This window comes from Sorex araneus, chromosome 2 (assembly GCF_027595985.1).
Source record: "Sorex araneus isolate mSorAra2 chromosome 2, mSorAra2.pri, whole genome shotgun sequence".
NCBI lineage: Eukaryota > Metazoa > Chordata > Mammalia > Eulipotyphla > Soricidae > Sorex > Sorex araneus.
The window spans coordinates 369,254,210-369,280,009 of record NC_073303.1 but is presented as its reverse complement, the minus strand read 5'-3'; the positions used below and the strand labels follow the sequence as shown (position 1 = coordinate 369,280,009).

General features: G+C 55.2%; 1 protein-coding gene across 1 annotated transcript in view; it reads right to left on the bottom strand.

Moving 5' to 3' along the window:
- Nucleotides 1–5,501: 5,501 nt before the first annotated feature.
- Nucleotides 5,502–25,800, bottom strand: part of ZCCHC2 (zinc finger CCHC-type containing 2) — a 52,691-nt gene continuing 32,392 nt past the window's right edge. Inside the window, exons 8-14 of the mRNA XM_004601986.2 lie at nt 25,115–25,172; nt 22,188–22,326; nt 18,527–18,591; nt 17,352–17,443; nt 13,150–13,278; nt 7,828–9,228; nt 5,502–7,170 (exon numbers count right to left, since the gene is read on the bottom strand). Of these exons, the coding sequence (XP_004602043.2) occupies nt 7,103–7,170; nt 7,828–9,228; nt 13,150–13,278; nt 17,352–17,443; nt 18,527–18,591; nt 22,188–22,326; nt 25,115–25,172 (1,952 nt within the window). The 3' untranslated portion in view covers nt 5,502–7,102. The remainder of the gene's footprint in view (nt 7,171–7,827; nt 9,229–13,149; nt 13,279–17,351; nt 17,444–18,526; nt 18,592–22,187; nt 22,327–25,114; nt 25,173–25,800) is intronic.

The following is a 25,800-nucleotide window of genomic DNA, read 5'->3' as shown; positions in this document are numbered from 1 at the left end:
TGCTTACTAAACGCAGAGTGAGGGTCGCGCACACACAGCTGCAGTGTCCACACACTGGACGTCATGTGCTGTGGCACTGGGGTCCCCACGGTCAGTGCCGCTGGGTCTCACGGGGGAGGGTGCTGGGGATGAAACTCCGAGTCTTTTTTTTCTTTCTTATTTTTTGGTGGGTCACACCTGGTGATGCACAGGGGTTACTCCTGGCTCTGCACTCAGGAATTACTCCTGGTGGTGCTCGGGGGACCCTATGGGATGCTGGGAATTGAACCCGGGTTGGCTGCTTGCAAGGCAAATGCCCTACCCACTAGGCTCTTGCTCCAGTCCCGAAACTTGGAGTCTTATGTCTGCAGGAGAGATGGTGTGTGAATCACTAGGCTCCACGGCCAGGCCTGCTCGGGCAGAGAAGGACTCTGGCTGGGAGCCAACAGCGGGGGTCCTCTGCCCCAGGAGCTGACCTCTGGGGGCCCACACCCTCAAATGGTAAGTTGTCAGAACGATTCCCAGCAGTGCTCTGTACAAAATAAACCACGGGGACCCAGGACACAGCTCGGTGGCGAGAGCAGGGACAAGGCCTGGCGTCCGGCTCCAGCACCACCACGAAGCCAAACAGGATCCTACCAGCCCCTCACTCATCCTCCAGCCAGGCTCCGACACAAAGGATGGAAGAGAAAAGGAAAGAGGGACCAGGCAGATGGGGCACATGCCCCGCATGTGGGAGCCCCGGGCTCCACACCCAGGACCACTGGTCCTTGCCAGCACCAAGAAACAACAAACAAGGGAAAGCAGCCCACTCTCAGCGTTAGGAACAAGTTCAATGTTTCAGCCACAAAAGAGAGACTCTGCCAGTCAGTGGAAACGTCAAGTGAGATCTCTAGAGTAGCTGGTGCCCACCAAAGCCGACTCGGTAAACTGTACACGTGACACGTATGCAGGGAGAGCAGGCATGAAGCACAGAGCGGCTGTATGTTCTTCTGCTTCCAGTATGTTCTTGTATGCATCACTGTGTCACCGTATCACTGTCACCCCGTTGCTCATCGATTTGCTCGAGCGGGCATAGTCTTACTTTATCTTGTGCATTTCTGGGGGGTGGCGCCAGGGATCAGCCCCTGGGGTCTCACGCTCGAGACAGCCCCAGCGCCACCATGATGCTTTTCCAAGGGAAGCAGGACCCCCAGGCTGGGGGCTGAGCTCCTGCTGCCCCCTACCCCGGGGCTGCTCTGGACAGGGTCCGTGGAGCTTGTCATTAAGAGCTAAAGCGACACTCTTGGGCCTGTTACCGTATTTTCTTTTACTGTGAATCCGGGGGGTGGGCAGGACCTGAGCCCGGGGACTCACTCACGCAGGGCGGGTGCTCTACAGTGCAAATATACCCGCCGCCTGGTGACAGACTCAGGGTGCTACAGCTATTGGGATTCTGTGGTGACAACCCCAGGGAACTCAGAGCTCTCTGACCCGTAAGAAAAATGGTAAGAGTTGGTGTTTCTTGTATTTTTTTTTTTCTGGCGAGGCTCCCATTCCACTCCAGTGCCCCCTCGAGGGCTGGGAGGGAGACTCAGAGTCTGGGTTCCGGGGAATGACCAGGAGCAGAAGACCTTTACACTAGTTCTGGACACTGGAGTATTGGTTATCAGAGGCAGCCCAGAGGGCCGGGCATGGACCTGGCCTGAGTTCAGCCCCTGGGCGCTAACCCTGAGCCGGGACGGCAGGTGCCAGGTAAGCCCCCTGCTGCTCCCCCGCTGGAGACCACCCCCTCCCTGCCGGGCTCCCCGTCCTTGTCAGGGAGAGGGGAAGGGGCTGCCTTGCCTGTCCCCTAGGATGGCCAGCGGGGAGAGAAGCAGCTCCAAGCCACGGTCTCCTGGTTTCCTGCGGCCTCCAAGGAAAAGACGAGAAGGTGAGCCGAGTGCTGGGTCTGGGGAGAGGTGGGTGCTCCCCGCGTGCACTCCCCCATGCCCAGGGGCAGGGACCTCGAGAAACGTCCCAGAACCCGCAGGTTCCCTCTCTGAGCCCTGCCTAGCCCTGCCCGCCTCGGTCCAGGAGACAAGCCCCTCCTTGGAGATGGAGGGGCCACGCCAGGGGCTCGGGGGAGCACTGCCCCAGGCACCCGTCCCCTTGGTCACCACAGGGGCTTCCTGATAGGGCTGACCTGGGACCCCTAGGCCAGGACTGTCCTAGCGTCGGCCTTCTGCGGGGGAGGGGTCGGCGTCTGCGGCCCTGGTGTTCACTCGCCACTAGAGGGCAGTGTGCTGGGGGGGGTTTGGGGGCCCTCTGGGGGGTCCTTGATGCTCCAGACAGTCCAGAAAACTCGGGGACAAGGGGCCTTGGGGTGCCCCCCTGCTCTGCTGCTGTCAAACCAGGACAGCCAGACAGCGGGCGTCTCCGAGGGGCTCAATCACCCCCACCCAAGCGTGGCCCCCTCGACGCGAGCTCAGCAGTGAGAGGTGAGGCCAGAGCACCGCGTGGAGGGCGACCAGGCGTTTCCTGCAAGAGCGAAGGACAGCGGTCCGGATTCTGACGGCCCTGGAGGAGACAGGCTGGTACCGCTCGGGGGGTCAGGGGGTCAGGGAATGTGCTGTGTGGCCCGGGGGTTGGGGGGAGCCCACTCACTTACGTGCAAACCAGAGGGCACGCCGGGGGCCAGGCCACCGCACGCACGGGGCAGCTGCTCCATTTGCAGAGGCAGGTGACTGGGTTTCTCCCGCGTGGGGGGCTGCAGCCGGTGGTTGCAGGGGGCACGCACTGCTGGCAGGGCGCCGGGGGCCGAGTGTGGCGCAGAGCATCGGCGCCTGAAGTCCCTCGCGCTCTCCCCAGCACTGGAGCGCGGGACAGCCCGGGGTGCTGGCGGGCAGGGCGTCTGCCGGACCCTCGAGGCTCCACATCTGACCCCTGCACCACGGACTTCCTGCCGCATCGAGGAGATAAAACCCAGCCCGAGGTCAGGAGCCGCAGCCGGGGACTCCGAAGGTGGGTGTAACCTTAAGGGGCCAGGGGTGCAAATGCTGAACCTGAGGGCAGAGGCGCCAGAGAGGGCGCGAACCTGAGCTGCCCCACTGACCACGTCTGATGGAGCCCCCGACCCCCGTGCTCCCAAGGGTCCCGGAAAACTTCCTCCTGTCCCCTCACTGGTACGAGGTGACAAGCGGGGGCTTCCAGCCTTCACCCCACCGAAACCAGCGAGAGAACGAAGCTGTAATAATGAACGTGGGCGAGTCACAGTTCTGCTGGCCTTCGGGTTAACGCAGGGCTCTGCACTCAGGAGTTACTCCTGGCAGCTTCGGGGACCGAGTGGGGTCCCCAGGGCCAAATCTGGACTGGCTGCTTGCCAGGCACCCGCCTCCCCCGCTGTAATAAAAGTCTCTGCAGAGGAAACCCTGGTGTTTGGGCGTCTCCTGTGTTTAAAATCCTCCACAGAGGGGTCGAAGCAACCGTGGAGCAGGCCCGGTGCTTACCGTGCGCGCGGCCAGCCTGGGTTCGATCCCCAGCACCCCATACGGGTCCCGAGTCTGCTGGAGAGGACGCAGAGCAGGTGTGGGCACGGAGCACTGCTGGGGGTGGCCCCCAAACAGCAACAAAACCTGGGTTTGGGAGAGCTGGTGCTCCTCGAGGTCTCTGAGACGAGGGAAATCCGTGCTTCCAGCTTACTCTGCAAGGGCCGAGCCCGTCTCTGGACACCTTCCCTGCAGTCTGCCAGCGGGGCCCCAGGAGAGACAGCCCGTCCCCTGGGCCTGCTCCCGGGGGACCCAGACACTCCCGGCCAGGTCTGTCCCTGTTGGGTGATGCGGCTCAGCAGGACCCACGGTCCGTGGGCAGAAAGGTGGCACCTGGCCTTCATCGTGGGCACAGCGGTGGCACGTGGCTCTTCTCGAGCCTCATTTCTAATCTTAGAAACTAGGGAAGAAACCCCCAAATCCTTCGCGGGTACGCCGGAGGCCTCAACGTGCCTCTGTGACAACTTCCGAGCAGGGCCTGTTCCCGTCACTCAGGCTGTGTTCTTGCAGGGGTCTGGGCCAGGGCCACTTCCGGTCCTCTCCGCCTTAGGACAGCCTGCTTGCGCTCCTCTCGTCCCCCGCCAGGTGGCGCTGCCTCCCGCCCGCGATTTCAGGAGCGAGGCCGGCTGAGCCCCTTGCAGGGTGGCCCTAGTAGGAGCTGCAGGGGGCAACCGCGCCTCGAACAGCCCCTACCCTCAAATATAGCCCCCGAATTTCAAGGGGCAAAAACGGGATCTTGGGACTCAAAGCTCCCTGTGGTGTCTGTGGTCTGCCCAGGGTCTCTGCTTTCCCTCCGCCTGCCCAGACGGCTGAGGCAGGCTGGGGGCTGATTCTCACCGTCCAGTGCTCATTCTGCCAGGGCGGATGTGAGGGTGCGGGCTGGTCAGCCTGGGCACGCCGGCTCCCCGGGGACACGCCCACTTCAGCCCCGGTGCCCGGGCCCTTCATTCTCAGTGCCGGGCACCCCCGTCCCCCAAACCCTAGACAGGGATGGGCCAGCTGCACGAGGGCCGGCTTCGTCAGCACCCTCTCCTTCACCCCACACCGCGACCCAACCTGGCAGGGCGCTGTGCGGGGGACGGGCTGACCCTCAACCACCGCCACCTTCACCAGGGGCGCCCTTTGTCCCCAGAAAGAACTGGAAAGGGGAGCCTGTCGGGGCCGGCAGAGGGTGCTGAGAACTAGGTGCTCCCAGCCAGGAGAGGCCATCTCACCATGGCTTCAGTCTCGGGGGGCCCTCTCGGTGCTCCCCGCTTGCAGAGAGCACCCCTGCACTGCCTGAGGACCCAGCCACGGCCGACACCCACTCCAAGTCCTGCCCGCCCGCCTCACCTCCCCGACATTACCCGTCTCCATCACCTGCCCCTGCAGCTGTCTCAGGACCGGCATCTTCTCTCTCGGGCTCCTCACCCCACGGCCGCCCCGCGCCAGCCCTCCCTGGCGCCCCCTCTTGGCCCTGGTCTCACCAAAGGGTCTCCCGTTCCACCTCCCCACCCGCCCGTGGCTCCCTCCTGGACCACGCTAACCCTGGCACCAGGCCGAGCCCTGCCCCCGGGGCACTCGCCACTGTCCCCTGCTCACCGGCCCCCATAACCAGCACTGCAGCCAGCGCCCTGGGGCCGGAGAAGGGAGCCCAGGGTTGATGTGAGCAGGGGACGGTGCTGGCCTTGGGTACGGCCCACCTGGGTTCCATCCCCGCAGCCCATACGGGTCCCGAGCACCACAGGGGGTGGCCCAGAAAACAGAGAAAGGCGGGGACATGTGTGTGAGCGGGTCAGGGAGAGAACAGCCGCCCTGCTTGTGACAGGAACAGCACCTGGGACCACGGGACCCAAGAGGCAGGTGGGGCCGGGGCGCCCCTCGGTCCAGCCCAGACACATCCAAGGGAGTGTGACCGTCATGAGGAGGGACGAGGCCCGACGGGAGGAAGCGGGAAGGAAGGGGTCTCGGAGGGGCCCGCCCCCACACCCACCCTCCCGCCGACCTGCCATGGAAGCGCAGTCCTTGAGCTGTTTTTCACTTTTTTATTGCTGTTAATTCAAGGAAAAAAGGTTGCATAAAATCCAATCTGTTCTAGAAATATAAGTGGCCTTTCCAGTACATAACATTTCAAATATCAAAGTATATGGTAAACATACAAATAAGGAGAAGGTAACATACCTCCTATGTACAGTACAGTATTTTAAATCATAAAATAAGCTCCGTAAAGTACAACTGGCAAGTGATTCACAATGCGGTCCAGACGTGGCTTATCAAAACTCTCACTTGAACAACTCAACTGCAGCTTAACAATTAATTTAATAATGTGGTCCAAAAATACCCAGATCAAATAAAATATATTTAATCAAAATAATTTCCTTTACTCGAACTCTTTTTCTTTTTTAAATTAAAGCTTTCATCTACCCTCGCCACCCCCCTCCCGCGTCCTCCCCCTTCGCCCCACCCCTGAAAGGAAGTTCCAGAATGTACATGGGTGCTATAAATAGAAACGCGACCTAGGAAGCAGGAGAGGAAGCTTCTTTTCTCTTCAAGTTTTCCCCCCTGCCTAAGCAACCTGCCGGCTCCCGAGCCGGAGCGAGGGCGGGCCTCTCCCCTGACCTCTCCCGCCAGGGCCGGCGGCGACACGCCCCTTCCAGGTAACCTCAGTGCACTTTAGGAAATCAAGAATGACCTGGAAGCAGTTTAGTCCATAGATTGGCTCTCGGTTTCCCCCAAACAGCAGCATGAACTGAGTGGCACGGACACACACATGATTAACACCGGGGCGCCCGTTGCAGCCTCGGGAGCGAGCCCGAGGCCGGGTTCGAGCCAGCGTCTGCCCGCTCGCCGCCCCACACACTCTCGACATGTAACACTGGACCGGGGGGGACAGGCGCGGCCGACGGGCGCTACAGACAGGGAGAACATTCGCGCGGTTGGTTCGCTCCGTCTCTCGGAAGCAACAGGCCAGGTAAGGCTGATAAAAGGTTTTCCTTTAAGAAAAAGCTTTGTCCACTCGGTTCGTGGCGTTTTCCCGGGTTCATCCGGCTTCCCCGGCCTCTCCCACGAGGCGCCCAGGTGTGCGGGAGGCGGCCTCTGTCCCTCGGCCACGGCGAGACAGGGGCCCCGTTTCAGACGCAGGGCAGTGGCCGGTGGGGGTGGGGTGAGACGGGCCCAGGAAGGGGCAAGGGTGTGGGGGGACAGTGACCGTCAGGGCCGAAGGGAGGAAGCTCAGGGAGCAATGTCTCGCTTCTTCAAAACCACACGGACGCTCACCAGTGTTGTCAAAACAAAAACAAAAACAAAAACAGTCAAATACACAGTTTTAAAGATTCGGTAAACATTGCACACAGCAAGTAGTCAGTGTAAAAGAAGCACACCCCGCGTCCCCCGGACAGCGCGTCTGGGCGTCTGACTCCCCCGTGTCACACAGAGAAGCCTGCGGGGAGCCCGAGACGAGAGGCCCAGAGACAAAACCCATGCATTCTTTTGTTCGGACAGTCGTCCACGGGAAGCGAGTCAGTCCCCGCTGCTTCGGGCCTGGGAAGCGCAGAGACGAAGGACACGCGTCTCCTCTCCGCCCTCCTCTCCCCAGCCTGCCCGCACGCAGCGTGCCCGGGCGACAAGCGTTACGCGCTTCAGTCTGCAGAGTCCAACGTGTCATTGGAAGGGGGGAGGGGAGGAGCGTATCTCAGTCTGTAAGCGCCTAAAACGGGAGAGACAGAAGGGCTGAGTCACGCGGGGCGCGGAGGGGCGTCCCTCAGGGACTCCAGGAGTCCTGTCAGCTGTGCTCGGGCCTCACCTACAGCTATCCACCTGCATCTTCCTGTCCAAGCACCGGGCCCATCGCCCACTTGGGGGCCACTTTCTGCGGGAGACCGGCAGGAGGACAAGAGCCGGGAGCGGCCCGGCGCCTGGCGCCCAGGGCTGGGGGCTGTGCGGCTCCCGCCTCAGGGCCCTCTCCCTCCACACCTGCGCCCCAACTCCCCCCAGCCAGCGTAGGGGCACCTTCCTGGACCCCGGGGGAGGGAGAGGGAAGCAGGAAGGTGGAGCCTGCGGCCGGGCAGTGCGCAGGGACGCACCACAGGTGACAAAGCCCTTGGCCTGCCGCCTCCGTCCTCGGGCCAGCGCTGACACTATGAAACGGGCCCCGAGCTTAAGAGAGTGAAAGTGCTGCAAGCGAGAGACCGGCTACTCCACCACGCAGAGAGGGCCACGACCCAAGTGTCCCGGCCGCCACTGAGCTCCGCTCCACTTCCTGGTCCCGCACGACCCGCGTCTACACTGCGGGACACCCGCCAGAAGCACCACGACCCCTCGGCGGGGGCCTAGAAGCCAGTCCTCGGGGCGCTGTCGGGGTTACCTTGCTGGCCGGCCTCCATGGGCGCCTGCTTGCACTCCTGCGCGTAGTGGCCGCTCACCCCACAGTTGTAGCACGACACGTTCCCGTTCTTCTTGGCCCCGGAGCCGCTCGAGCCGGCCACGACGCCGGGCGGCGGGTACACGGGGTAGAAGCGCCCGAAGCCCGCCGGCAGCTGCTGCACGCCGTAGCTGGCCTGGCCGCCCAGCACCGGGTCGGGCACCAGGCCGTTGGCGTACGGAGTCTGAGGCAGAAAGAAAGGAAGTTGGTTCCCGTTGCTCTGGTGTGCTTGGCTGAGGTAGCTGCCATTGCAGAGGGAGGGCAGGGTGAAGAAGGGCGACACCCGGTACATGGGCCCGGGCACGGGGCCGGGGTAGTAGTAGCTGCTGAGCTGCACGCTGCCGTTGGTCCCGCAGCTGCACCGCCGCCCGCAGGAGCCGCAGGGCCCGGAGCCCAGCTGCTGGGGCGGCAGCATCGTCCCGCTGGCGGTCGAGTTCCCCACGGCGCTGAGGAAGGACGTGCTGTCGCTCTGCGCCGTGCTGTGGGTCAGGGCCGGGCTGGGGCTGGGCGCGGGGCCCGGGGTGTGGGTGGGCACTGCCGGGGGGACCGAGGCGGGCGCTGGACTCAGGCCCGCGGCAGCTGGCTGGGAGGCCGGGGCCGCGGCGAGCGGGGAGCCGGGCAGGGTGTAGGACGCTGCCGGCGGGGCCGCGGGCAGGACGACCTTCACGCTGGCAGGCGCGGGGCCGGCCCCCGCCGCCCCCTCCATCTGAGGCACCATCTGGGTGAGTCCGACGACCTGGGACGTGGGCTTGGGGTCCGAGGTGCCCACGGGAGAGCCCGGGAAGCTGGCGGGGCCGTGGCCGGGGAGAAAGGCAGTATTCGGGGAGCCCAGGCCCCCGGGGGGCGGCTGCGGGCCAGTCCCGGCGCAGCTCTCGGGGGACCCCTGCGGGGACAGCTTCAGCCTCTGGATGGTCAGGTGCAAAGCGGGGGCACTGCCGTGCGGGAGGAAGGGGGCGGGCAGGGACAGGGGGGACGCCAGCAATTCCAGGTGCTTGTCCGAGTCCCCCGGGGAAGCCGCGGGCACGAGGAGCCCCGAGGGGGCGGAGTTCACAGACTCCCTGACGGCAGACAGCGCCACGGGGCTGGGCACCAGCACGCCCAGGGCCTTGCCGTCCGTGGTCTTGGCGGGAGGAAGCACCACTGGGGACTTGGGGGCACTGTTGTGCACGACACAGTGGAGGGCCGGCATGAAGATGTGCTGGTACTTGGGCGAGGGTGCGGGCTCCTCCAGCAGCCCGCCGGCGTCACTGCCCAGGGGGGACGCGTGCACTGGGGGCTTCACGCCGTAGCCTGGAAAGCGGGCCGGGGATGGGTTCCCGGAGTCCTCGGAATTGCTGTCGGTGTCTGTGGGCGAGAACGGCGGCAGCGTCAGTGAGCGGCCTGCTCCTTCCTGTCTGCCCGACGCAAGCGAGAGCCTCCCACGCATGCGGCTCCCAGCCCCTCCCACGTGGACGCCTGGGGCCCTGGCTGTCTTGGGAGCGTCTCTCTGGGATTCCGCAGCGAAGAGGAAGACGCGAGACGGCCGTGGGGACGGAAGAGGACCGTCAGGGCGGGAGGGGCTGCGAGCGTCTGCAGGGCAGGGGAGAGCCTGCAGCGGGTTCAAAGGATGGATGGCCGCAGGGCAGCCCTGCGAGCCGATGGAAGGCACGGGACGGGAGGCTGGGGACGCCCGGGCCCGAGAGCACGAGGCCCACACATGGGACGGGAGGCTGGGGACGCCCGGGCCCGAGAGCACGAGGCCCACACACGGGACGGGAGGCCGGGGACGCCCGGGCCGAGAGCACGAGGCCCACACACGGGACGGGAGGCCGGGGACGCCCGGGCCGAGAGCACGAGGCCCACACACGGGATGGGAGCACTGCGGACGCCCGGGCCGAGAGCACGAGGCCCACACACGGGTCGGGAGGCCGGGGACGCCCGGGCCGAGAGCACGAGGCCCACACACGGGACGGGAGCACTGCGGACGCCCGGGCCGAGAGCACGAGGCCCACACACGGGTCGGGAGGCTGCGGACGCCCGGCCCGAGAGCACGAGGCCCACACACGGGACGGGAGGCCGGGGACGCCCGGGCCCGAGAGCACGAGGCCCACACACGGGACGGGAGGCCGGGGACGCCCGGGCCCGAGAGCACGAGGCCCACACACGGGACGGGAGGCTGCGGACGCCCGGGCCGAGAGCACGAGGCCCACACAGGGGTCGGGAGGCCAGGGACGCCCAGGCCGAGAGCACGAGGCCCACACACGGGACGGGAGCACTGCGGACGCCCGGGCCCGAGAGCACGAGGCCCACGCAGCAGCATCTCTGGGAGGGGAGGGCGTGTGGGAAATATCTGTACCTGCCTCCAGTCTTACTGCAAACCTAAAACTGCTGAAGAAAAATAACCACGTCCTCACGAGCAGCAGCAAAAGTGCGAGAGAGGAACTCTGTAGAGAAGCCGGCTGAGACTCTGCATCAAGCACTCTGCAAAGCCAGAAGCCTATGCACAGCAGCACCTGACAACTGAGCGAGCCAGTCAGTACTCTTAACCCATCAGTCCACTAGGTTTCTCTCCTATCCCGCTGTGCTGTGTTCTAGCCCGTACAGGCTACTGCCACAGAACCCACGCGCTCGAACACCAGCAACCTGGCAGGACAGGAGCACGGCCTCACACAGCACGGAACGGTCCACGTCCAACTGTCCTGCTTCTGTGTGCTACTGCAGCTCCCTTAGGCTCATCTCAGTAGTAGTTCCTACTAAGGGCCACAGAGAGAGGCGAGCGTCGGAGCACAGGCCACGCACACAGGGGCCCGGCTTCTCCACAGAAGAAGCCGTGCCCTGGCCTCCGGACACTGACACAGACGGCCTCAAAACCCAGATCCAAAATAGCAAAGTCCTAAGTTCTGCAGTGAAATGCAGAGAGACCGTTTAATTAAATGTACTGCCTATTTCAGCATCTTTCCATTCATAAGTAAATCAGAAATAATCTGTACTTTAAATTAAAAAACAGTATTAAGGTAATATAAAGCTACCTTCAGCTAAGATGTTAGACTTTTTACTTCAGTTTCAGGGCCACAATCGGCAGAGGTCGGGGGAACCCATACGGGGTGCCACAGACAGAACCAGGGACAGCCCCAAAGCAAGTGCCTTATAGGCTGCAATATTTCGCCTTGCCCTATTAAACATTTTTTTTAAGCCAAATATCGACAAGTCATTGCCATTTTCCTGAAGAAACCTTAATTAATGACTGAGGATCAGACTTTTAATCATTCAACTATTTAATCTGTATTAAGAACAAGGTCGGGGGGCTGGAGCGATAGCGGGTAGGGCATTTGTCTTGCACGCGGCCGACCCACGTTCAATTCCCAGCATCCCATATGGTCCCCCAGCACTGCCAGGAGTAATTCCTGAGTGCAGAGCCAGGAGTAACCCCTGTGAACTGCTGGGTGTGACCCAAAAAGCAAAAGCAAAAAAAAAAAAAAAAAAGAACAAGGTCAATTTATGAGCATATTATTATAGCATAAAGTCTGCTAAAAAGTGGGGTGTTTCTTTTTTTGTTTTGCTTTTTGGGTCATACCCGGCGATGCACAGGGGTCACTCCTGGCTCAGGGGACCATACGGGGTGCTGGGAATCGAACCCGGGTTGGCAGCGTGTGAGGCAAACGCCTACCTGCTGTGCTATGGCTCCAGCCCCGGGGGTGTTTATTTCTAAACCCTGCAAAGAGGACAGTGTCTAAACATTCTCTATCACTGTATGAGTAAAGAAATATTTCAAGTCCAAAAAGGAGCAGTAACATTTTCAAGTAAAAATTTTTCATTTTGGGGGGCTGGAGCGATAGCACAGCGGGGAGGGCATTTGCCTCGCATGCGGCCAACCCGAGTTCGATTCCCAGCATCCCATATGGTCCCCCGAGCACCTCCAGGAGTAATTCCTGAGTGCAAAGCCAGGAGTAACCCCTGTGCATCGCCAGGTATGACCTAAAATAAATAAATAAAATTTTCCTTTTTAGGACTCAAGGAGCTGAAGTGCAGGTTCTGGCCCAGGTCAGATTCTGAGCAGCCCACAGGGGTCCCCAAGACCGACACGTGTGCCCGACCCCACCAAAATAAACCTTTCATTTTAAAATTCCTATCTGAACTGGGCTTTTTCTCTTGGTTTTTGGGCCACACTCGGCAGTGCACTGGCCTTACTCGGCGCGGTACTCAGGGGTCGCCCCTGCAGGTGCCTGAGGGCCGGTGGGGGAGGCGGGAACCAAAGCGGGGTGGGACGCAGGCAAGGAGAGCCACGCTACCACTCTGGGCCCGGGACGTCTCATCCTAAAGCCCCCTGTTCTGCTCATCTTCTTCTTAACCGTTTTTAAATAATGCCAAGCGTTTGCTGATATTTTCAGGATTTAGTTACTCAAGTAGGTCTTGTCCTTTTTCCCCTCCTGCACTGGCTTTGAAAGCGCAGTCTCCAGACAAAACCTCACTGTAAACAAGGACAAAGCCACACGGAGTCCGCTGAACTCCAGCGGACTGAGACTCCTGAACCGCAGCCGAGCGGGAAATGGGTCTTTCTTCAGGAAGGCTCCGTCGGTCCCGCGGTACCTGGACCTGCTGGAAAACAAGCTCATTTCCCAGACAGACCCGGGACTCGCCCTCCGTGCCAAGTACCTGGGCGGACAGACACACTGGACCCAAGTCACCCCCGGGCAGATGGGCGTGTCCAGCTACGGAGCGGGCAGCTGCTTCACAGAACTTGGCACCGTGGGGAAGGAGACCCGAGCGGGCCGACTGGAGGAAGCGGAGACAGTCTCTCCTCCAGCCGGGCAGAGTTCGCAGGGAAGCTGCAGAGCCGACGAGCGGGGCTGCCTGCCCACAGAGCCCGGGCCCCAGAGCTGCCGGCAAGGACATGGCGCCCGACCAGGGGCAGACACCTGGCAGGCAGCAAAGGCCAAAATGTGTGGGGGCAGGAAGTCTCCTCATCTGAGGTGGCCCAAGAGACACCACGTGCCATGCCCCCGCAGCCTGGGAAACTACGCAAAGGACTGCCGGACACGACGCTGTCCCCCGGGAGCAGCGACCTCCTCACTCCTCAGTGCCGTGTCCAAGGGCGCGTGCAGGAGTCGGGAGGAGGCACGCGGGGTGCCAGGGGCAAACCTGGGGCGCTCCCTGGGGTACTACCTCTCCAGCCCAGCCTCGGCGTTTAGCGACACGCGGGACTTCTTCGCCTTTGACTTCAGCAGACAACACTCCCCGCCCCAAGCCAGCTACTCTCCCAACCCCCTGACCCCGAGAGGAGCAAACCTCGGTCCTTCTCCTCCTCGCTGTCGAAGCTTTCTCTCCCGTCATGCCGCGGGCTGGACGGAGAACTGTAGCTCTCTGAGGATGTTTCTCCACAGGTGTCATGTCCCGATCCAAGGTCCAAATTCACATCTACAAACAACAGTTGTATTTTTCAAAACACCACGTTAAGCAGTTCAACTGCTAGAAATATGCTGCAGCTACAAAACTGCTTTTCGGGCTTACCAGGCCTCAAACAGCCAGTTCCTGACCCACGTCAGCATTCACTAAAACATCACAATTTTAACAGAAAACAGTAGGTGAAAACGTTCTTAAAACAAAAATTTAAAACAAGTATTTTCATTTATTGATTCACTCCCAGAAACCAGGAGGCTGGGGCTTGAGCGACAGTCCAGCGGGCAGGGGCCCGGGTTCATCTGTGCAGGGCGTCCCTTGCGGTCCTCTCAGCCCGCCAGGAGTGGCCCCTGAGCACAGCTGGGCGTGGCCCCGAACAGTAGCAACAACCAAGAGGGACGCCGCAGAGACAGAAGCCACTCGTGAGCTGAGGGAGGCTCCGAGGCCCGGAGCGAGCGACAGTGCAGTCCTGGAAACTTCACAACACTTCACGTAGGGTTTTCGCGGGTTTTGTTTTAAGCTGACTTTCCAAAAACCTCACACACACAACACATTTGTTTTTGGAGCCACACCCAGCAGTACTCAGGGCTTACTCTTGGCCCTGTGCTCAGGGATCACTCTTGGCAGTGCTCAGGGGCCCCTGGGTTGGCCACAGGCAAGGCAAGCACCCTCCCTGCGGTACCATGCTCGAGCCCCTCAAAATGGTATTTCTACAACCAATTTCTTTAGATAACGCAGCGAGCAAATACGCTGCCACCAAGAAATCACACACAAAGCTGCAGTTTTCAAAACTGTAATATATAGACAAATCTGCGCCCAAGATCCTTTCCTCTTTCCCAGGGCCTGGGGAGAGGGCTCCCTGGGGAGAGGGCTCGGGGACAGTGCTCCAGCTGTGCAGGCCACCAGGGGAACCCAGCCAGCGCCTGGAGAGGGCAGACAGTTCTGCTGAGGGTTCTAGGCCCATCTCCTTGGCCCCCGTTTCTCTTTCACAGGAGCCAGAGGTGCTTCGGAGTTAAGTCTCTGAAATTGCTCGAGCGGGCACCAGTGACGTCTCCATTGTGAGACTTGTTGTTACTGTTTTTGGCATATCGAATACACCACAGGGAGCTTGCCAGGCTCTGCCATGCAGGCGGAATACTTTCGGCAGCTTGCTGGACTCTCTGAGAGGGACAGAGGAATTGAACCCGGGTCAGCCGCCTGCAAGGCAAACGCCCTACCCCCTGTGCTATTGCTCCAGCCCTGGAATTTTATAAACAGAAATTATGTGATTTCCTAGAATCCTAAGTTATGGAAGGATAATACAATTATGCTAAACAAAATTCCTTAAATTACCCCTTTAAATAAACATAAGCCTGCTGTTAAATATCAAAACTAAAAGGTCACTTTTAAGAAAACAAAAAGCATAACTTTAACAACTGCTATTCTAACAAAAAAAAATTCTGGTTAGTAAGTACAAAAAGGAAACTACACAGAACCCCTCCCACCCCCTCAGCCCCCCACCCCCCGCACCCCAAGTGGAAGTACAAGTGTGTGAGGAGCTTGTCCTGAAGCAGCTGAGCCTGGCTGCAACCCGGTGACCCCAAAGCACAGTCAGGAGAAGTCTGCGGGCCACTGGGTGTGGCCTCAACACAAAACAGAAAGCAGATGTGCCGCGGGTCACTGCTCTGGGGTCCTGCCAGGAAGACAGAGCAGGGACGCTTGTTTCCTTCCCTTTTGGACCTGTGCAACTGTTCTGTTCTGAGGCCACAATGGCAATGCTCAGGGCCACTCCGGCTCTGCACTCAGGCGGCACTCCTGGTGGTGCTCAGGGACTATCTGGGATGCCAGGGATGGACCCAGGTCAGCCCCAGGCGAGACACACATCCTATCCACCGTACCAGTCTCCCGGCCTGGGAGTGAAATTACCTTAAATTAGATTTAAAGGTATAGACAACCTACGAGCAGCACAACTGTTGCAGGGCGGAGGGAGACGGCACAAAGACCTTCAAACACCCTGGGTTTCCCGAAGGCTTTGGGGTGACTCCTTCCTAGCCAAACCCCACAGGCGACAGCCCGGGCTCCCGGCCTCCCCACTCATCTCAGAAGAGACTCGCTGGCCACTGGACACACGCGGCTCCCGGCCTCCAATTCCACACTCCTGACGGCCCAGAGCACAGTGGACTGTAAAGTCGCACAGAAGCCTCTAAGCCAACAGGGTGCAACAGAAGGCTCGGCTGGAAGAACAGCTTAGGAAACCCTCGATACGTTAATGTCTCCATTGTGAGAATAGCAATTTTCACAATTTTTCTTTTATTGAAGTATTTTTTTATAATTCCACTAGTCATTTTGCTGTAACAAGCAGTAATAAATATTTTGTGCCCCCTTTGTGCCGGGGGTGGGTGTGAAAGTGGGGGCAATGGTGGCGGGAACGCTCACAGTGGTGGTGGGATTGGTGCCGGAACACTGCATACCTGAAACAACTGTATTATGAACAAATCTGCAAACCACAGTATTAAAATAGTTAAAAATAATTACGCACTGTATATAAAAATAGATAATTCACTCTTGATTTCCTAATATTACAAAGAAAAATTAATAAAGGTTTTTTACACCGGAGTCAGCAAATATTTGACCTACATTTGACAACAAAGGTAAATGGTTTAAATTGGTTCATTTATAATCCTAGTCCATAAGTGCAAATGTTTGAGTCAGTAATATATGTAGAGGGAAAAACACAAAGATTAAAGTTTATCTTACTCAAAAATTCTGAGTTTTTATTTTCAGAGTATTTGAGAGTTCAGAGACGGGAACTGGAGTCTGACAGCACGTGTGTTTCCTTCGCCCACTAGCAGGGGAAAGCAACTCCCCACAGCCACGCTCGGCGCTGCCGTGTGGTTCTCGTGGCGCGGTATTAGTTCTGCTCTACAGGGAAGGCAGTGAGCCAAAGGCCCAGCCGCTGCCGAAGAAAGCCTGCACGGGAAGAGGCGCTCACGTCCCGAGACTGTCCTCGGAAGAGTCTCCCCGGGTGACCCCTCTGCACACGCGTCAAAGGACAAATGGGGGCAGCATAGAATGCGGAGGAGGAGAAAGCGGCGAGCGGGAAGTGGCAGAAGCTCCTTGCCACTGTCTGCTCAGGGACCGGTTACTCCCGTGTTCCCCCGCCCCCCAGTCGCTCAGGTGAGGAGATGCTCACTGAGCTGGGGGGGGAGGGCTGTGAGGCTCAGAGGCGACTCCCAGGCCGACAGCGGGCCCTGGCCCGAGTGCAGCCCTCATGGCGGCCGGGCTGCAGCGTCGTCACGTCCTCAGGCAGCCAGTTACCAAAGGGAATGTTCTCTGGGCCTCCCAAATGGTGCTTAGGAGGGCACACCCCAAAGTGCGTGTATACGCATATACTTTTTCTGAAGTTACTAACGATGTACAAGTCAATGTAAAAATAGCTAAATTGAAAAAACAAAAAAACAAAACCTCTTGTTAGTGGCATCAGCTCCGAGCGACCGAAAGTCACCAGGTGTGCTCAAGGACAACAGTCGCCTGGGTCTGTGGGCTTTTGCTCTTTTGCATCTTTTTGATGATGATCAAAGATACACATAAGACAAAAATTATCAATGAACCAGAAGAGACACTTCTCAAGTGAACCCAAACCCTTTTACTTGAAAATAGAGGAAGTTTTAAAACATCAAGATGCATAATAAAATATAATCTTCATCCGTAAAGAGGAACCTGGAACTGACGCTACCAGCAGACAAATGCAGCACGGCAGGAACATGCAGGCCCGGCTGCCCCAGAGCCCGAAAGACTCCATCCTAAGGACGGTCACTAGAAACTAGTGACCCGTGACCAAGACTTAAGACATGACTGTCCACGGGAACGCGCAGGCTTGCGGGGCCTGGGCCTCTGCTGAGTGCAGGGGGCGGGGCCAACGTGACAGCTGCAAAGGCGGCGTTTGCGACCCGCCAGCACTTCCCTTCCCAAACCAGCTCCCGTGACACTGTCCCCCACACTGACACGTCAGTGGAGAACTGCTTCAGACGGGGACAGAGCAGCTCTCACTGCCGGCTGCACGGGGCCAGCGGGGGCGGGCAGGGACGGGCTTCTGCAGGAAGTACTCTCACCTTTCACGGGACCCCCGTGGGCATGCTGAGCAGCGGAGAGCCGAACGCCGTTTATCCTACCAGTCAACCTGTTGTCCGTTTTAATTTTCTCCCTGTAGCAAAAAGCCCACATCAACAACACTTTAAATAAGATCCTCGAGAAAACACACGCTATAAAACTGCATTCATAAAGTTTCATAATTTAGAAAAATCAGTAAGACATAGTCACCATTTACAGTACAATTCCTTTTTTTTTTTTCTTTCTGGGTCACACCCAGCGATGCTCAGGGGTTACTCCTGGCTCTGCACTCAGGAATTAACCTTGGCGGGCTCAGGGGATCATATGGGATGCTGGGAATCAAACCCGGGTCGGCCGTGTGCAAGGCAAACGCCCTCCCCGCTGTGCTATCGCTCCAGCCCATAGTACAATTTTGAGTTTTGGCCTATAAGCTTTAATAAGCTTTAATAATTTAAATGCGCTGGAGCGATAGCAGAGCGGTTGGGTGTTCGCCTTTCACGCGGCCGACCCGAGTTTGACTCCTCCGTCCCTCTCGGAGAGCCCAGCAAGCTACCAAGAGTATCAAGTCCTCTCGGCAGAGCCTGGCAAGCTACCCATGCGTATTGGATATGCCAAAAACAGTAACAATAAGTCTCTCAATGAGAGACGTTACTGGTGCCCGCTCAAACAAATCGATGAGCAACAGGATGACAGTGACAGGAATCCTAATAATTTAAATAATGTTTAAATAATAACTTTAATAATTTAAAATTCAATAAGCTTTAATCAGTTATACATACATTATTCTAAACAATAAAAAAGCCCAGATGTAAATATGTGACAAGTGATGTCTGCTCCTACTGATAATACATAAACTGTCACTGTCATCCCGTTGCTCATCAATTTGCTTGAGCGGGCACCAGTAACATCTCCATTGTGAGACTTGTTACTGTTTTTTGGATATCGAATATGCCATGGGTAGCTTGCCAGGTTCTGCCGTGCGGGAGACATACTCTCGGTAGCTTGCCAGGTTTTGTGAGAGGGGCAGAGGAATCAAACCCAGGTCAGCCGTGTGCAAGGCAAATGCCTTACCTGCTATGCTATCGCTCCAGCCCTAAAATACATAAAACTACAGCCCAATGCTACATGTTGCTTTTTCTTACCAATTACGTCATTGGGAACACTGCAGTGGACTTACTTTTCTATTTGTGGTTTTCCTTTCTTCTTATTTATTGAAGACATACTTCGTTTTTCAGTTGAATGCTAGTATAAAGAGACAGCAGATTGAACATGCGTGATTATATTCATATGTAGGGAACCTCTTACTCTGATACCAAACATCAAGGTGAAATATTCCCAACTGTTCATGCTAATGATTTCTGACCTTTTTTCTCCTATTTTTTGCTGGGGCTCCCAACAGTAGCAGCTTGGGGGGGCCAAACCTCATGCCCGCTGAGAGTCAGCCAGCCAGCAGGGTGCTGCAGTGCGGGCTACTTCAGACGGGCGCTGGGGATGGCCAGTCACCCTGGTGGTGCTGGGAGGCCCCCGGTCCCTGTGCACACAAGGCACGTGCCCCCGAGCACTGAGACTTCTGCGCTGCCCCCAGCCCTGGACAATTTCTTGTTATTTGTGCCACAGCCAGTTGTGCTCCAAGGGCTGGGAAGGGGAGGTGCTACTCTGGGCATGTGGAAGGGACCATGGAGTGCCAAGGGTCAAACAATATACTCTGGACCTTAAACTACCTTAAACTGGGCCATAATACACAGGGGAGGCAACCAGCAGTGCTCAGGGGCCCTCACTCCTGGGTCAGTGTTTGGGGTTGCTCCTGAGCAGTGCTCAAGACATCAAGCGGTGCCAAAGAGCGGGCCCAGCTTCCCACAGGCAAAGCGTGCACCCCCAGGCCTCTGAGCCACCCCCTTAGTTTGGGGTTCTTTTTTTAGTTACTGACCTCAAATAATAAAATTTACAGAATCTCTGATAATAACTACGAGAAAAATAATTTCTTTTTTGCTTAAAAACTTGGGTGGGTGGGGCTGAGGAGACATATCATACAGGGCTAAGGTGTTTGCCTGACTTGCAGCTGCCCCGGCTCGAATCCCTGGTATCACAGGTGATACCCAGCCTTCACCAGGAGTGAGCCCCAAGGAGAGCCAGGAGTAGGTCCTGAGCACAGTCAGGTGTGGCCCCCAAAAAAGTAGGGACCCATCCTGGTGATGGCTGTCTGGCGGTATGAGCCGCAAGCTTCAGTGCTGGGCAGGTGGTGGCGGGGTCAAACTCGGAGCCTCGCACACACCAGGTACATGCTCCAGCACCTGAGTGGTCTCCAGCCCTTCTATTCTGGTTTGAAAATAAACGTGTATTCTTTCTTCTAAGCACAAAAATGAAACACAATCAAGTGACTGGCTATTTGCTATCCATCTCTACTACTTTCTTCACTAACACCAAGCAATTTGGTCAACACTAAAAACAGATGTAATCACCGAAGAAGAAAAAGTACAACAGACAGACTTTGAAAGTAAGTCATTAAATCAGCAGGACTCAGATAATAAGCTTCAGTGCTTCAGTTCATACAAAGAATCCCAGCACAGGCCAACATTTGGGTCTGACTGATGACTGCAAATAAAAAAATTAGGTCACCACATTTATAAAGAAAACCACAAAACACTACACAGTACTTCAAGAAATAAGAGGACACGAGGAAATAAAATAAACTTCCTGCTCATGGATTAGGAGGATCAGTATCATTAAAATGGCAAAACTCCCCAAACAAAGCATGGTTCAGATTCAATGCAGTCTCTGGCACTTTTCAAAGAAACAAACACTCCTGAAATGCCTCTGGAACGTAATTGTCTCACCCCCCACCCCCCCACAAAGCAAAATCCTTGGGAAAAATACGATAGGAGGCATCATTTTCCCCAACTTCAAACCGCACTACAAAGCAGCAGTAATTAAAACAGCATGTTACTGAAATAAAGACAGACCCTCAGATCAAAAGAATAGAGCTGAACATCGCGAGATAGACCCTCAGGTATATGAACAGTTAATCTTCAACAAGGGAGCAAGAAATATGAAGTGGAGTAAGGGAAAACAGGTCACCTACATGCAAAAAACCTGAACTCAGAACTCTTAACATCATGCACAAAAGTCAAATCAAACTCGATTAAGGACCTCGACATCAGACCTGAATTCATAAGGAACACAGAGGAAAACACAGGTGGAATCCTCCACGACATGAAGTTAGAAGCATCTTCAAGGACAGGCTAGAAGGCCACTGACCATGCAAGTGGAAGCAAAGATAAACGAGACCACATTAAACTAAGAAGCTTCTGCACCCCGAAGGAAACAATGCTCAGGATATAGAGACAGCCCATGAGAAAAATTATTTATCCAATATCCATCTGATAAAGGGTCAATATCAAAGATACATCAAGGCACTGGTAGAACTTTACAAGAAAAAAACATTCAACCCTACCAAAAAAGGGTAAGTGAATGGAAACTTCTTCAAAGAAGAAATACAAATGGTCAAAAGGCACATGAATAAATGCTGCACATCACTAGCCATCAGGGAGATATAAATTAAAACAGCAATAAGCTATCCTCTCACGCCAGAGACTGCCACACATCCAGAACAACAGGAACCAGTTGCTGGCGAGGCTGTGGGGGGAAAAGGGCTCCCTTCACTGGTGGTGGGAATGCCGACTGGGTCACCCTTTTTGCAAAGCAGGGCATTCCTCAAAACACCTAGAAACTGAGCTTCCATACAAGCCAGCAATACCACACCTGGGAAGAAGCTACAGGCCCAAACAATGCCCGAAAGCCATCTGCGCCCGAGTTCACTGCAGCACTACTCACAAGTGCTCCAGACCAGATGAGCAGATAATGAAAACCACGGAACATCTAGACAATGGAATACTATGCAGCTGTTAGGAAAAATGACGTCACGAAACTTGATTTTACATGGATGGACAAAGGGAGTATCATGCTGAGTGAAATGCCGAGAGAGGGACAGACACAGAATAACCGCCATCTTTTGTTGAACACTGAAAAAAAAAAACACGGCATGAGAGTAATATTCAAACACAGTACAACTGAGTCAGGAAGATTGGTCATGAGCTGGGAATGATCACGCTGGACAAGAACTGAGTGTTAAAAGTAGGTAAAGGGAAATACCTGCTAACATTTCAGTATCTGTACTGCAAACTGCAATGCCCAAAAGGAGAGAGAGAGATTCAATAAAAAAAGAAAGATTGAGGGGCTGGAGCCATAGTACAGCAGGTAGGGCATTTGCCTTGCACACGGTCGATCCGGGTTCGATTCCCAGCATCCCATATTGGTCCCCTGAGCACCGCCAGGCATGATTCCTGAGTGCAGAGCCAGGAGTCAGCCCTGAGCATTGCCGGGTGTGACCCAAAAAGCCAAAAAAAAAAAAAGAAAAAAAAACTGATTGGTCCATGGTAGGAAGCTTGCCACAAGTGGGGGAGTGCAGTCAGGACAGAGAAGGGACACTATGGCAGTGATGATTAGAAATGACCACACTGGACAAGAACTAAGAGCTGAAAGGAGGTAAAGTGATATCCACGATACCCTTTCAGTAACAATATTGCAAACTATAGTGCCCAAAAAGGAAGGGAGGGAGAAAAGGAGGGAAGGAGGGAGGGAGGGAGAAGAGAGAGAGGATGGGAGGGGGGAGAGAGAGAGAGGGAGGGAGGGAGGCGGAGGGGAGAGGGGTATCTGGCACAGAGAGGAGGCAGTGTCAAACTGAGCCAGCCGGCATTCCTGCGCTTCCTACCAGATGTGCTGGCACAATGCTGCCCTTCTCACGGCCAGCGCAACAGAAGGCACACACACAGCCCCCGTACCTGCTGTCCCACCACGGTCACACAGTGCTCTGGACGCGGCACGGCGGCACAGCTCTGCTCCCTCCAATCCGCAATCCCGTTCTGCTCAGAATACTGCATCGCCAGCCCATCCAGCGGAGAGCAACTCGTACCAATAGTGCTGTCAAAACAGAAGTCAGACACGCGTAAGGACTTGCCCCACCTGATCCCGCCGTAGGAAAGGAGGGCAAGATTACTGCAAGCCACACTGCAGACACCAGCGGCCTTTGCTTTAAAAGGTCAGTTTATCAGAGCCTGCAAAGAGATGGTCCTGAGAAAATAAAAAGCATACCATGTGGGAAACAAACACATGTCCACAATGACAGGATAACTAACACTAGACTTCAGGGAACACACAACACACACACATCCTCCCTCCAGACTCCACGCCAGGATGCCCTGCAGCACTGACAGCTGCTGCAAAACCATAGTTCTGGGAAACCTGAGAAGTTCCGCGTCCAACACATGGAGGAACAGTACGATGTGAGTAAAAAACTAAGAAACAGACAACAGAACCAAAGAGAATCCAGAGAAGAAGTTACTGAACAAAACCTTTGAATAGCAGTGCTTAAAGTAGTCAAGTAAGACTAGAATTCTGTAACTGTACTAGAAAATATTAATTGAAACATGTATCTAAAAAAAACACATAAGTATCTCAAATCTAGAACTGAAACAAAAATTAAGAGCTCAATGGATGGAAAACATAAAGGAACTCATTATTATTATTATTATTATTATTTTATAAAAACAGATTATAACACTATATAGTATTATATACAGTCTCTTGCCCGTATGCCTGGCTGTCTTCCCCGGGGCCCCTCGGAGGGGATGGGCTCTAGCTTCCCTCTCTGCCCTGAGCAGAGCTCCCAGAGGCCGAAGATCACCGGAACCTAGCCATAGCCATGCTTGAGGCCCCTCTCCACACGTTCGGACAGGTCTCACGCATGAAGGTACCCAGAGGAACCGGCAGAGGAACCCAGGTGTGTGTAATCCCATCAACGGCCAACATCCAGAGATTTAAAAGCAAGCTCCCAGAGCACACGGCCGCTTTGCGGCCGCACAATATCTTGTAGCCTACCTCTCCCTCTGGGAGAAACTAGCAAGCTTCTGAGAGTTTTCTGCCCACATGGGACAGCCTTGCAAGCTTCCCACGGTGTATCCATATGCTAAAGCCAGTAACAAGCTGGATCCCATTCCCCTGACCCTGAAAGAGCCTCCAGTGCCACATCATTGAGGGGACCGAGTCTAGAGAGACTTCTAAAATCTGAGGGAAAGGACGAATGGAGAGGTTACTGAGCCCGCTTGAGGAATCGATGATTAACGGGATTTCGTGATCGTGAGATTATAACACAAAGAAGAAAAAAGTCATGGAAAATGCAAAACCATTTGAGGTTTGGGCCATGGTGAAAAACTGGAAGTACTAGGGAGCTCAGCAGAGGGAGCAAGAGAACCAGGTAGCAGCACCCCTGGAAGCGGCACCTGGCGGTCCTAGCAGCAGCAGCAGGAGCCGGTCCAGGACTGAGGCTGCCTCCCAGGGTCATCTGCCCGAGGCAGGATGCTGGCCCGAACCCCCATTCCCACCCTCAACTAATGGGGCACTGGGTCTCCATTTAGGGCTTAGAGACTGTGCTTCCAAAGGCCAGGGAGGCCACTTCTGGCCCTGAGTGGGACTCGGAAGTCCCGGGACCGTGCGGGGGGGGCGGGGCAGTAGCGAACCAAGTGGTGAGAGATCACATACATGGCTTCATGTCACTCGTGGCCAAAACTGGAGCTGGGCCGAGAGGACATGACCAAAGACAACGTGACGCTTCAGTTTCCAAGAGTGGAACAGAAAAGGTCAGCTAGAATCCTATATCCAGCACAAATATCTTCTAAAAATGAATGCAAGATAGGTTTTTGTAATTTTTTTTTTAAAGGTTAATACAGTTTTACAGATCTACTGACCTAGTTCACAGAGCTAAGAAGACTCAAAATTTAAGTCAAGGTAGGCTGGTTTCTGAGCCAGCTCTGTTTAACAGCTATATTGTTTCTCAGGGGCTGGAGCGACAGCGCATCGGGTACGGCGTCTGCCTTACACACGGCCGACCCAGGTTTGATTCCTGCATCCCTCTCAGAGAGCCCGGCAAACTACCGAGAGTATCCCGCCCACATGGTAGAGCCTGGCAAGCTACCTGTGATGTATTCAATATGCCAAAAACAGTAACAAGTCTCACAATGGAGACATTACTGGTGCCCATTGGAACAAATCAATGAGCAACGGGATGACAGTGATACAGTGAAGGTTAACACAAAGAAAATCCATCTCTGACAGATATGACACAGGGAAGCAGGAAGATTCTTCAAATAGAAAGAAAAGGATCAGTGGATATAAAGAAAAAAGAAATGACAAAGTCTAAATCTTTAGCAAAGTAAGAGCTTATGAAGTTTAAAATATAAAAGAATCAAAATGCAGGAGAGCGAGACCTTATAGGCCAGGAAGACAGTAAAAAAGTCACAACAAGCTAAGGTCTGGGAAGTGGTATGAGCAAACTAAGGTACACTACTCAAACGTTACAAAGAGTTTTATTTTAATTGTGGTTTGGGGGCCACATCCGGTGGTGCTCAGGGCTTATTCCCGCCTCTGAGCCCAGGGACCACTCCTGGTAATCCTGGAAGACCGTACAGCATGCTGGGGATTGAACCTGGTCAGCTGCATGCAAGGCAAGTGCCCTACCCACTGTCCTCTCTTCTCTGACCCTAGATTGCTAAGGTTTTTAAGCAAAGATGAGTCACAGAACCTCTAGGGAGAAAGAGAAACACAAAATGGAACAACTAACAATTAGTAAAACAATGGGATTACAGCCAAATATACTGGTAATTACATTAAATTAAAAATGACAGATATTATGATTTAAGAATCAGACACCTACTTCATAATGGGGTTTTTCCCAGTATGCTTCTTGTGGATTATGGTGTGCTGTAACACATCTAGAGTAAAGGAAAAACAAATTATTATTCCAAATACTCTGCAAATGCCAAAAGAATGAAATGCATTTATGTGGCTAACAGTGGCCAGCAACATTATGTGGAGAACAAAGCATTTTTCAGCACAGAAAATTCCTTAAAGCAGTGAGTTTTCTTACAATAAACTTTGTTCCTAATAAACAGCAACTCAATTTTGTCCCAAAGTGTTAAAGTTCATTATGAGTAAACCACTGCAAAACTATTAATGTCCAATTTGAGGTAATCATTTAAGTAATTAAAAAAAAACCAATAACCATCAATGAAGCAAGCACTGCATACCCAGCTCCCAGTATCTCCTTTAAGACATGCAGTATGACAGAAACCACCTTGTCCTTCATTCTCTCTCCAGAGATTAAGTGGCTGCAACACTGTAGTGCTGGCTTTTACATACACATTAGCAGTGCTGCATTTCTGAACATACTACATGTCCTTTATTTAGTAGCCACCTAGCATGAATAATCCCACAACCTGCTTATAACTCCGAGAACAATGGGTAATATCCAAGTTATTTTCTGTCCCTGTCGCCAAGCACATGAAATTTTCAAAGAAGCAGAATTCCTGGGCAGAAGCGTAAAATTAGTTCTCTCCAACA